General features: G+C 38.9%; 1 protein-coding gene across 3 annotated transcripts in view; it reads left to right on the top strand.

Annotated features, from left to right (window-relative positions):
- Positions 1 to 13,333, top strand: part of IPPK (inositol-pentakisphosphate 2-kinase) — a 56,440-nt gene that overhangs the window by 36,585 nt on the left and 6,522 nt on the right. For 2 of the 3 annotated variants that reach the window (XM_030501925.1, XM_030501924.1), the window contains 6 exons: positions 5,705 to 5,752; positions 9,356 to 9,451; positions 10,261 to 10,327; positions 11,930 to 12,051; positions 12,464 to 12,553; positions 13,173 to 13,231. In XM_030501925.1, coding sequence (XP_030357785.1) covers positions 5,705 to 5,752; positions 9,356 to 9,451; positions 10,261 to 10,327; positions 11,930 to 12,051; positions 12,464 to 12,553; positions 13,173 to 13,231 — 482 coding nt within the window. Of the gene's footprint in view, positions 1 to 5,704; positions 5,753 to 7,576; positions 7,842 to 9,355; positions 9,452 to 10,260; positions 10,328 to 11,929; positions 12,052 to 12,463; positions 12,554 to 13,172; positions 13,232 to 13,333 lie in introns of those variants that run through there. The other variant, XM_030501926.1, reaches the window with a different exon arrangement.

Genomic DNA, 13,333 nt, shown 5'->3' with positions numbered 1-13,333 from the left:
AACTAAGAGTATTGTTCAGATTTTTGAATGCTTTCTTGCACTTTGTGTGAGCGGTTGCTAAACTTCCTCCATACTGGCAGGAAATGTAGCTTTCTTCACTTTGTTTTGTGTGATCTTACCCACCTCAAATGGAACAAAACTGGGTTGGGAAACAACACTTGTATACAATATTACTCTGTGTGCTTCATTCAAAAGCTGCAAAATTTTTCTGTGGGTAGTTTATTTCCATCTCCCTCATCCCTCCACATTGCACAGCATGTTGAAACCCTGGATATGGAGACCTTTAAACATGTCCTGTGTTGAGTATTACAAAGGTAAGCTTTGATTGAAGTGCCTGGGCAGTGTGGTGGGCAAGTTTTTACTGAGCTTTATTAATTCTTGAAGAAGGAACTCTCCTCTGTGCAGCTGGCTTTTCTGAGATGTAAAGATGGTACCTCTTTGTCCTTTTGCTTCCTTCCTAGAAGCTGCATTTTCTGAATAAAAAGCCATTGTTTTCTGTTCAAATCCCTCAAACTGGAGTTGAAATTGAAGAGGTTGTGGAATGTAAATTTGGAATAAAAAAATTCAGAATAATTCTTTTAGTTGGCATATAGTGCATGCAGCTCCAGTGCACTGCTGCAGAAATAGCTTAATACCAGCCAAATAGTTCCACAGTTTCATATTTAGTACCATTGAAACTGTCATTAATTAGTATTTGCATATCACTGCATTCAGGTAGGGCTTGAATAGCAGTTCAGTGTAATTGAACCCTTCCCCATTGCTTTGATTGAAAGTTAGGTAGAATGCACTTTTTGTAGGTGTCATTGCTGTACGCTGTTGTAAATCCACGATGATTGGGTGAATAACTACACTGGTGGTAGAAGGTTTGGCTTGCTTAGAGCTGTGTTTCTTAAGTTCTTGAGAGCTCCTGAGGTTCAGCAGAAGACAATGAATTAAACAACCAGTTCTTTCTGTATAAAGAAATTCAAGAGCCTTTACAGGCACTATTCTCACTAAAAGTAGTTGACTTTATATCTTCATTTCCTTAGGTAATAGTTTGTGGTGGTGTGGGTAATTGGCTGCAACAAATAGTATTGTAGGGAAAGATTTGTTACCAGTCTTTGAGAGTGTTTTCCTCCATGTTGTTTACGATTGAAGCTCATGACTTGAAACCAAATGTGGGTTCTCTTGTTCTGCTTGTGTATAGTGCCTTTTCAAAATGAATGTATCAACAACAGAGTATAGTAGACAAGGAGGTAACTGTAAAATGTAAAATTGCATCTAGTGCTTAGAAAAACTCTGGTGAGCTTTTAGCTACCAGTTTATGAGACTGGAATGAGAGAGGTGATGGGCGTGGGAAGAGGGGTGGATTCCATTTTTGGGCCTAAAAAGTTGCTTCCCAAAGTGCCTTGTTTGTAGTACCAGTAGATCTTGCTTATGTGAACACAAGTTAGTATCAGCTAGATGAGAATCTTTTGTACTTATATGGGGCTGTTGCAGAACTAGATATTACAGTAACACTTTGCCTCTAGACAAAACTAGTTAATGCATGGTCTTCAGAATAATAATAGAGTAATAACAAATGACGTGAACCTGCTTATTTGGAGAAGCAGAAGCTGAAGTGGTGTTTCCCAGGCTTTGTGTTTGGACAGGCTAATTCTTCATATTTTCATACAGAAGCTTATTTTAAAACCATGTGAGCTAAGGTGGTAACAGCAGAAGGAAAATACACATCTTTCTGAACTTCTAAACAATTTTACTAGCATTTGAGCTTGCTTGTATACAAATTTTCCCGTTTCTTTCACTGCCACCAGCTCTTACATAGATTTTTTTTAATACTGTAGCAAGAGACAGAGTCTTTAAAAAACCTCAGTGATGCAAATGAGGTTTTTCTCTGAAGGGGAATATCAAGATTATAGATTTGTCCCAGTTGTGTTTAACCTGTGAAAACTCCAGTTGAGGAGGCCTGCATGGCAGCTTTATTATCACAGTGAAGCTGGGCAGACAGTTTTGATAAATATGAAACTAATATCAAACATCAAGCTGTAAAGAAATAAATGTAAGCTTTTATCCTGGTCTCATAATGCTGCTGTCTAATCCAAAATACCTGGATTGATGCCATTTAGATTTTGGCCTAACTTCCAAGGATTATGTTGGGTTTAAATATTAAAATAATAGCTATAGTAACTGCTTTGGAGAAGAAAAACTCTTGTTGATAGATTTCTTGGGGACTAAGATGAGCGAACTATTTTTTCCCAAGACACATGAGTACACGAGTTGGATGTGCACACATCTGTATGTCCTTGTGATGCCAGTGACTTCTCTGAGGGTGTTTTCACAGCCCCTCCCACAGCTTCTTCTCTCCTTATTAGCAATCACTAACTTTCAGTTATGGTTTAACCCAAACAATGGTTTCATGATAGGGTGCTGAAGAAGTGTTTGCCCTTCTTGGTGGGACTGTAAGCTTAAGGCCAGAGTCTCGCAATGCTGTGGCTTGAGATAGTGCTCCTCCAGAACATAGGCTCCTGATTACATCATCTCAGCAGCCCAGTGACTGGGAATGTGTTTTGAGAGACACAAGTTTTGGTATCCTTGTTCCTATTGTTTGTTTTGAGTTGTCCGTAACAATTGGAAATGGTTTTGTTGGAGCCCAAGTATGGTCCTGGGCAACAGTAAGAATGTTGTTTGTTATCTATTACCAAACTGCTGTGCTCTCATGTGAGAGTCACACTTAAATTTTTTACTTGGAGAGTAAGAGTAGTCATGTTTGATGGTCTGATGGCTTTATTTTTCATTTATTTATATATATTTTTAGTCTCCTGTCACTAACAGGATAGTGAACATATTTGCAGAGAAAGGGCTGCAGGATTAAAAAAAAAGTAGACAAAATTCTGCCTTTGAATTCACTATTTTTCTAGCTTGTCTTGCTTCTTCACAAGGTGCGAAGCCTCTTACTGTTTCATCTGTTACATTTGCCTATGTCCATACATTGTTTCTATTTCTCTGCTTAGTTTTGCAGCCTGGTTTGTTTTGATTTTTTTTAATCTGTATGGGACTATTACCCAATCAACTAAACACTGTGATGGTAATAGTGCATTGATACAAGTGCGGTTAAGCAGCAGAAGGGCTTACAGAGGAGAATGCAGAGAATGAAATTTGGGGAACACTAGGATCTAGTTGATCTGATTCTCAAAGTGCTAAGGAGTAATGACAGCCTCTTAAAAAATCTGTTCTTTTCTGGATTTGGGCCATTCTTTTGCATGCAGATAAGCTTGTTACATCTTTGATGTCCAATCTGTAAATATATATATATATATATATATATATATAAAAATAATTCTAAGGCATTTAGGATAACTGACAAAACCCTTGTGGCAACAACCACCTACAACATTTCCAAGTAAAGAATCAGTCAAGTGAATCAGTAATGCACTAGCATGAAATATGTGGGCCAATATTTTCAGTGGCAGTAATTCAGAAGCAGTTGGTATCTTTGGTATCTAATGGGTTAACCTTTGTAGTGTGGCAGTGGATTTGTGTAACTGTGTTACACAAAAGGATGGATCTAGCTGAAAACTTCCTGTAAAAAAAGGAAAAAAAAAATTTTGGTGGGGGTTTTTTGTTGTTCTCTTTTATTGTGTTTTTTAATCTGATCATCTAATAGCTTTACTAAGGCACAGTGTGAGCTGGCTGGTCACTGAAGAGTTTTGTGTGACTTTTGCTATGTTTCCTTTTGACATCTTTAGACGAGCAGTGTGTCTTCTTTTGCCATATATAGTTTTGGTCGTTTTATCTCAGCACGCCTCTTCAGAAGTGATTTGGTAATGAACGAAATACTGTGGTGCGTCCAGTGAGAGCAATCGGATTTTCCAGAGCAATGTTGGAAGCTTTTTGGTTGGGAACCAAATAATGGATATCTACAACACCCTTGAAAGGCTATGGAATCAAACTTCTGAATTGATGAGAAGTGATGATCAGATCCCTCCATCACTGATCCAGTTGCTTATGAATATTTAAAGTGGGGGATCCAAACCATTGAAACACGGTAAAAGTAACATGGAGCGTGCAGGCTCGTTGGTCCTGAGCTCTGTTATCCACTTGTAATGGAGGTCATAGCAGGAGAGAAAGAATAAGTGTCACCCAGCAAACTTGTCAAATCCAGGGGATCATGATTAGTGTTTAGTTTATCTAGTTTGTTGTTGGAACACTCATGCTGTTTAGATCTTGCAGAACAAGTTGAATCAAAATTCAGCAAAGCATCCTTTTACCTGAGAGTGTGTTCCAGATGTGTGTGAACCAAGAGATTCCTGCTGGCTTGAGACTTCTTAAGATATCGAAGGGCCTGTTTCTGGGTTTTGCACTACCAATGTCTGAATCTGGATCTTGTTTTGTTAGTATTTTGGATTGTCATCTGGTTTGCTTTTCTCCTCCTGCTCTTTCTCTACATGTTAGCAATTAAAGATAACTGCAGCTCTCTCCCACTCAGCACTGTCCAGAGACAGCCTTCAGCCCTGAAATGCGGAATATATCTGGTGCTGTCTTGCTGAGGGAGGTTTTTAATGGCAAGTCATTTGGTAGGGAAAAAACTTAGATTCCATAAACCTGAAGTGTAACACTAACATTTTGCCTGCATTATGTTTGTCAGGAAATCTGAGTGTTAGTACTTTTTTCGTAGTGCTTTAAATAAAATGTAATCCTTTTTGGTGTGTTTAGGAAAGGTCCAAATGGAGACACCAAAACTCCAGAAAACAGCTGTTCATCTCTACCTACTGTGGTGCCCAGTTGGTTTTATCCAGATTTTATCTGAATAGGCTGAAGTACATCAGAGGGAGTAAATATCTTGAGGAGCAGATACTTAGACTGACTAATTTGAGGCAGGGCTATGTGTTGTCTTGCCTAGTGAGGCTGCAGCTTCCTTAATACTACGTCAAAATTTGATTTTAATATAAAAAAATCTATTTACCGAGTGTAATGGTTAATCTCAGCAAGATTTTATTGAAAGGTACTTCAGGTGACTTCTGTGATGGAAGACACTCCCTTAATAACTGTAAGGTGAAAGGCCTAATTTACTTCGAACATCTGCAAAATATTTTTGTCTGAACTCTTAAAAATAAAGGCTGAGGATGTGTTTAGAATTTGTGTGCTTTGAAATACAAAGGTTGTTGAATTGCTACAAAATCTGATAGAAAAGTAAAATATTTGGAAACCTGATCCATTTGTCCTGTTACATGTTTACTTTTTGGAAGTGTAGAAGTAGCAGTTTTTAGTGTTAGGTAGAGCTGTGTAGCTACTGCTGGTAACTGGTTATCTCCTTAATGTTTTGTAATGCTGTGCTGATATTGTAAGTAGATGACATCTAAGTGGGTCTTGCTGCCCCCTCAAAGACCTTTGGTGTGAAAATGGTAGGGTGTTTTTCTGTTTGCTTGAACCTGTGTTTTACCAAGTTTTCAGAGCAGTGCTATAAGCTAAGGGAGTATTTACTGTTACACATAGTGACTGGAAATGCAGAGTGGCTGCCTTGTTAAAGTGATGCAAAATCTGACAACAGACATTGACATATTTGATTTCAAGTTGAGTGAAATAACCATCTAGAAATGCCTTTCCCCCCCCCCCCCCCTTAATTTTTCAGCTGAGGTGGGTTGGGAAATCAGACAATTGCACTGTTTTAGAAATTATCATGTACTTACATGCTAATGAAATCATATTCTTTCCTATCTTTCTTTAGCGCTGTGTGGTGTTGCGCTTTTTGAAGTCCCCCCCAAACCAGAACAAGGTAAGATTCAACATGGGGATATTTTGCAATGTGGTTATGTTCCAGGAGTTTTGGCAAGAGGAGGAAATTTGAGGTCATCTTACGTAACTAAGATTATGTGACTGCTGATGTGGAGAACTTTGTGTGGGACAGATTCTAAGACTGCAGTGTGTAGATGGCACAATCCCTATAAGGATGGCTTCGGCAACAGAGAAAGTGTTAATTTTGCATATGAACATATGGGAGTGCAGTGATGCTGAGGAAGAAATGACAGTCTCACTGACTCTTTGCTAGGTGGGATGGAAGAACAGCACAGGACTGGTGTCATGATAAAGGTGTGTTGTGGACTACCTATTCAGTAGCTAAAAGCCATGGAATTTGGACAAAGATATGAAATATTCACAGAATAGCCTTTGCCAGTGAGTGGTTTTAGTGTCTTGTCTGTTGCAAAAAGGACATGGCAGGACACAGCCTACCTGTTTCTTGCGCTGTGGCAGAAGGTTTTTCTGCTTGAGAAGGAACTGAAATGAATCACCTTAGATTTGCTTTAATAGGGATATAAAATGATCACAGATCAAAGGTGGAGGGTAAAAATAAAAGTGCTCCAAGGAGAAGAAGAAAAGAGAGCATAAAAGGCAGGAGGTTCAAGTTCTGCCATTTCCTCAACCTCATGAGTAGTGTTTAGGGTGTGTTATCTGAGAGATACGGGGAGTGGTTTGAGCTACAGCAGCTTCTGAACCACTTTGTCGTGTTCAGTGGCAGACTTTTCTGATGAGAAAAGAAATATAAAAAGCATTCTGGCTATACTGGGAGCTGGGGGGGGGAGTGCTTAATTTTAAGAAAAAAGGAACAAGGGTGAACGTAAAGTAAATGTACAGGAAGGGCATTTTGCTTTAAATCGGGAAGATGAATGCAAATGCATGCAGTTTAACAAGGATCAAAAGAGACGTTTCTAAAGTAGATCAGAAAGTAAACCCCATGAAGTAGTGTATGTAGGAGTTACTTGGTGGCCTTTCTGCTACTATTTTACTTGAAATAAAGTCTGGTAAAACTAAAGTGTGATTCAGCTAAGTTTTTGATCTGTTTTTAGGGGCAGGATTTCAAAAATGTATCCTGTGCTTCTGTAGTAGTTCGAGATAATAATGTTTAGAGTTTTTACAAGAACAGGGAAGAACCCAGTGGATTGGAAGAAAGGAAAACAGTGTCTATCTCAAGTTTTAATATAGCAAGGGAGAATTAGGGTCTGGATACTGCTTTGGGTTTGGTTATGGATTTGAGACTAGATAAGCTAGTAGTTAAAGAAGGTGGTGATACTGCAAATTGTAATCTGTAATTCTGGGGCTTGTATTTTTTGAGTAGGAAGTCAAGTGTCAGGGCTCATGGAATTATTTTAATTGCATATTGCTAATTTTAGTATTTGAGTCTTCTGCATGAATTTTTTGGGGATTTTGCCTGATTTTAGGGAACCTCTTTGATGAGTTTTGGTATTTTGCTAAATGAGCTGACAGTAATGATGGGTCTTTCAAAAGCTTTTAATCTGAGCGTTTTGTAGTGTTGAAAGGTGATGTTCCAGTAGCCTGTTAATTGGTTTTTGTTGTGTTCAGGGTATATAAAATAGGTGAGCAGGTGTCATAAGCTTGGTTTGTAATTTTAAAGTTGTATTGATCTTTTTAACTGGTGAATCTTTCCTGCTAGTAGTAGCAGCAGCAGTGGATGTCCTGATTTTCTGAAATGCTTATTTCCTAATGTCTATATACACGTACATGTTAAAGAAAAAAAAAGGCAAGCAAAACTCCTGTAAAATACCCTTTTGCATACCCATGTGGGTGGCCTGCTTGCACATCTTGTTGCCTATTAATTATTTTTCCTTAAATACACTTCTTCAGACCAGATGACTGCAGTTGAGGAAGTTACTCAGGCATCACAGTGTGTGTTTTGTTCTAAGACTTAAGCAGTGGAAGATTGCCTGTTGTGAAGAGACTCCAAGCTTACTTTGGCTCTCTTGAAAGGATTCAGGGAAAGCTGTTCAGAGAAACAACTCAACATACAATATGCCGGACATTTTACAGAATAAGTGCTGTCCTGGCCTTTAGAGAATGATGGAAATGCTGTAAGTGCTTTGGAAAAATTGTGCTTTTCCTATTTGTTGCAAAGGATTGGGTTTCTGGTTAATGTTTTGCATACTGAAGTAACAGTATGTAGCACAGTATGTTACTGAAGCAACTGTGCAGTGCTGTGTATTACTGTAGTAACTTCTCTTCCTGTAAAGCATTATTACATATTGCAGCATTGTATATTGCTGCTTCAGTCTGGAAATTGAATCCTGCTAGAGGCAGAATAGACTGGGGATGTAGTCTTAGCGGACCTGCGTTACAGTAACGAAATCTTTCACAGTCCTACACAACTTGTGTAAGATTGTTAGGTAACAAATGCTTTTGGTGGAAAAGAAATCTTCCTATTGTGATGGTATTATACAACAAAGTTTGTAAGATTGCCTAGTTAGTGACAATCTCCTTCTACCCATAAACAGTTTTAATTTATGTTGGATGTGGTCTTTCTTCCTTTCTCTAGACTTTGTCCTTATCTGAGTGTTGTCCTCCTAGTGTTTTATTTTCTCTTACTCTGCTGTTTGATTTTGGTTTTTTGTTTTTCTCTGTATTCTCCTGCTTGTGTTCTTTTTCCTTTCTGATTTTTTAACTTGGACATGACTGCTGCACTTTCTCTTCCTCCACTGTTACTTAATCCCAAAGGTAGATCTATATGGTTTGGTGCTTTGTGGTGTACAGTGGTAGGCTGTAGGCTTTGTGTTATTAAAGCATGCAGGAGCTTGGAGAGTGTCTATTGTAACAATCAAATATTGTGCAGAGAACCAGAGTACACTGGGAGTGGGATAATACTGTTGTAAAGCTGCTCTGCTGCCTCTTCACAAACAGAAGTCTTTCACAGTCAGGCTGTGCTACTGTTGCAGTCTTGCTAGTGCTCATTTAGCTTTGTTTCTGCCTTGGCTTGGCATTTTGGACTTGTAGAAGAACTATGGTATTTCCATATAGGTACATAACATAAAATTAATGGAATATGACATTATAGTAAGGTTTTTCATTGTCTGGGGCAGGATATGGGACAGATGGCAAATTCTGTACCTGTTCCTGCAGGGTTTGTGATGTGGCTCGCTTTTTGTGGCAGTTCTCTTCCAAATCTCCAAGTGCCACATTTTGTAACACTCAAAGCCTCACCTGCACTTAACCGGTTCGTAAGAAGGCATGCTGTGCATGTCTTGACTATAACAGTTCCTTGAGCTATTTTAAGAATAATGGTCAAACACAGCGTAGATCTTGAGTAGTCTCTTCCTCTTCCACCTTCTTCATTTTCTCTGTCCTTTTCCCCCTGAAATTTAAGAAGATTGATCTCTTCTGACTGTTTTCCTGTTTATATCTCAGCCCCTCAGGCAGCAGTAGGGAATCAAATGTAGCACATTTCACGTGTCTGTTTAATTTCAATGTGCACTGACCTACCAAACTCAGTAGAGCAATTAAACTACTTTGCTAAATCGTTGACTACTATGTGTATGTATTTCTGAGTGTTATCATTATTTCATAGTTAAATTACCCTGTTTCTGTCTTCCAGACTTCAGAGGAAATACTACACCATCTGCAAAACATCGTAGACTTTGGAAAACATGTCATGAAGCAGTTCTTTGGGGAGAACTATGTTCACCATGGGGTAAATGTTTTATTCTTAAAATGGCTTACGCATTGTAAACACGGATGCATTTTGGGGAGCACTGAATGCCAGTAAAAGGAATTAATAGGGTTTGCAGATATTCCTAAGCAAGTTAAACACACACAAGAAGCATTTGGATCAGAACAGAGATCCTGCTCTCTGCTGATGAGGTGATTGAATTGTACTGTGCAGTTTGAGCTATTTCAGGCTACTAATGAAAAGAGTGGTAATTTCTTTGCCCTGCATGAGGTTAGAGGTGTGAGAGAGATTTTCAGACTAACTGCAAAACAAGGGGAGAAATCTGGTTCATGAAAACTGTGTAGGTTTCTGTGCAGTCAGAGGTAACCTTTTTCCTTGCCATTCACTCTGTTCTTTGGGGTGGCTGCGTCTAGTTAACTGAAGATCAGATGCCTGAGTGGAGAAGTTACAGCATCTTCCAGAAGCTGAGTTACACAATTCTGCCTTGGAAGGGTTGGGGATGAGACCTGGGACGGGATGAAATGTGACTTTTTTGTTTGGGAGAAGGACAAAATGAAGAAGGTTTCTTTATGCACATGAAACTGTCACTGAAAATGCTCTTTCTTGTGCATTTATTTAAATTAGTTCTAGTTTTCGTAGTCGAGTAAGTACTACAAGTGATTGCAGGTGCAGGTATTCATACAGATGGTTAATCAGAGGGGGAAGCTGCTGACTTTTTCCCTTAATATTCAGTTGATAACATCCACTGAACTTTGGTATGCCATTTTAAGACCTCCAAACGGGATGTTAATTTTTGTGTTGAAATGTTTTCTTTTGTTTGTTTTTAATAGGAGATTATTCAACTGCCTTTAGACTTCGTAAGACAGCTCTGTTTAAAAATTCAGCCAGAGAGGCCAGGTAAGTGCCAAGGATAGCATTAAAAACAGACCTTTCCTCAAGCTGTAAAGCATTTTGCTTTATTTTAAAGTGTAAAAGTATCATACCTTGGAATATGAGAGACCTTTTTTTAATATTTAGACAATGACAAGTTCAGAATTTTTTGTGGAAAAAACAGGTGTGTTCTAGAATTGCATCTCATGTTAGTTTCATCAAACTGTAGAAGTGGATCCTCTATAAGCCTGCGTTTGTTAATTCCTGAACAAGCTTTCACCTTGCTGTGGAGTCGTTTGCAAAGGTCCACGAGGGGGGTGGAAAATGTGTCCTGAAATAATTGTTTCAATTCTATCAGCTGTTTCTCCTGAACTGTGCAGCAGAGCTTTGGGAGAAAGATAGTTTCAGAAACTCCACACTAAATTGTTTTGTTTTTAATGTTTGTATTTCACTTGGGGTTAAGCGTCTTGCACCCTTTGAGTTATAGCACTTGAGCAGTGTGCAGTTTAATGTTCCAGCTTTCCACATCTCTCTCCTGATCTCTGGGCATGTCTCGCTCCAAGGGCTTGTGGTGTTACAGGCTGTGCTGCCTTTGAAGTTCAGTGGGCGCCCCTGGGACATGGGGTGGTGCTTGATTTCTCCCAGCTCTTACATAGTGCTTTGGGGTCTCTATCCAGAGGTGAGGCACAAGTTCCCTGGACAGGAGGGATTGAAGGGGACAAGTATGTGAAGGGAAGGGTGCAGACCTTGTGCAACCTTATGGAACATGCTGCAGGACTCACAGTTTAGCAATCTCTTATGTGTTTGTGTGAAGTGAAGCGCTACAGAGGTTGGTGTCGTCATGCTTAGTCAGCAACACCTGCGTGATCATTCTTCATGTATAGCTAAAAGTACACTGAGGTGTAAGCTCTAAAAAGGGCAATGAGAAGATGTTGCTCATGGTATGTTCTCAGTGTTCTGGAGAACAGCCAGAAACTCCTGCTTTAGCAAAATTCCTTTAAGAAAAAGGTGGTATTAAATCAAAGTATTGTAGCCAGTACTTTGATGCCTTTGATCCAGGAAAAAACTGGGATTAATTTACATATAGTGAGCACAGGACACTCTCTGTTGTTGACTTGTCCTCATCTTTTTGAGAAACAGTTCCACAGTGCCAGAAATCAGCAAGGAAAGTAAGTAGTGTCTAATAAAAGTTACAAAATCAACAGTACTCTGATAGAAGTGAAAGATAGAATTTGGTTTTATTTCTTACAGTTAAAATTTTTCTGTCTGTAGCCCTGGGGATTTCTTTACAGGAAAAAATGTGGTTGTCAGGAGCTGTCCAAGTGCTTTAGAACTGCAGATCTCACTGTTTTTTAACAGGATTTTTTCTTTTAAACTTTGAGGAAAGAATTTCTTTTGCTATTACTTTTCACATAAGCCTATCTAACTCATGAAAGACCTTCTCTAATACTTCAGATTTCTGGGTCTGTCTGATTTGACAAGTGTCTGATTGTCAAATCAGACATCCATGATTTGACTTTTTTTGGTTTGTTCCCACCCCACCTGGTGAACAAGATAACTACAGAGTAACTAAAAATACACACACCTAATTTTCTTTCTTGTTTGGGTTTTTTTGTTTGTTTCCCCCAGAGTCTCGCTGCGATAAAGATATGGACACTCTTAGTGGTTATGCCATGTGCCTTCCTAACCTGACCAGGCTGCAGACCTATCGTTTTGTGGAACACCGGCCAATCCTCTGCATAGAGATTAAGGTATGAAGTAGAAGATTCTTCTGGGGGTTTGGTTTGTGGTTTTGAAGTACATACTGACCACAGCAGGTGCAAAATGGATGCAGCAGTGAGATAAGGCAGAGCTCACTGCTTCCATTGTGACTCATTGGATGAAATGTTCCCCTCCTTCTTCCAATTCCTGATCTCTTAAAACTTGGGGAAATGCCCCAGTTTTACCAGGCTTTTTTGCAGGCCACAACAGTTTTATGTGTCCTCATTTCTTAAGTGAGAACTCTAAAATAATTGGGAATATTATACAGCTTTTAAGTGTTGGATGTTGACTGGTGTATTTTTTTTAATTAATTTTCCTTTAGTTGGAAAAGATTGCTTATTGTTTGCCCTTACATTTTTATAAAGTGATACACTTACATACCTAATCTTTTATTTGTTTTAGCCAAAGTGTGGCTTCATTCCTTTTTCCAGCCATGTTTCACAGGAGATAAAGCACAAGGTGTGTCGTTACTGTATGCATCAGCATCTAAAGGTAATTTATTTTTTAAGTCATCCTGCTTTCCTTTAACTCTGCTGTGCTTTATTTGCTATTCCAGTTTTGCTTCTCTGTTGAAACTTGCTTAAATTTCTGATACGACTGAAGATAGTAGGTGGATACACATCTGAGTTGCTGGGTGTGAATCTGTTTAGTGAGAGATGGAACAAGTTCTGTGGGAAGCTGGAAGCAAACAATATTAGCCTTTGAGGACTATTAACGCTGTTGATTGGATAAACTCAGATGTCAAATTTCTTTTCAAGTGCAGCTCACCAAATGCACAGTGATTCATGGCATTCTGTAACTCATAACAGCACCTCATGCACAGGGAATCCATTTGACTGATGTCCATTATGTGCTGGAAATCCTGTAAATATTCCTTGCTGTAATTTAGTGTGACCTTTCGCCACGCTTTCTGTTTGTGAATGCAATTTGAGTGACTTTGAGCTAAATATGACCAGGAAGACTCACAATGGTCATGCATTTTACGTTCAAAGGGTTTTAAATGTCATGGGACTTCTGAAGACAGGATGTTAGTGCCACACACCTGACAGTGAAAATAGCTGAGTAGTTACTGCAGAAAGAGAGATTAACAAGTGGTGTGGCTTTTCAACAGGTAGCAAATGGAAAATGGAAGCGACCAAGTAAATACTGCCCATTGGATCTCTTCTCAGGGTAAGGAAATAAGTAACTTGATTCTTGTGTTGTCGTTTTCCCCAGAAAATAATGTGTTACAGATTTCTTTCTCAGATTGCTTTGACAATCTGACAATGCATC

Source organism: Strigops habroptila, chromosome 11 (assembly GCF_004027225.2).
Source record: "Strigops habroptila isolate Jane chromosome 11, bStrHab1.2.pri, whole genome shotgun sequence".
NCBI classification, from domain to species: domain Eukaryota; kingdom Metazoa; phylum Chordata; class Aves; order Psittaciformes; family Psittacidae; genus Strigops; species Strigops habroptila.
This window is presented reverse-complemented; position numbering and strand designations above follow the sequence as displayed.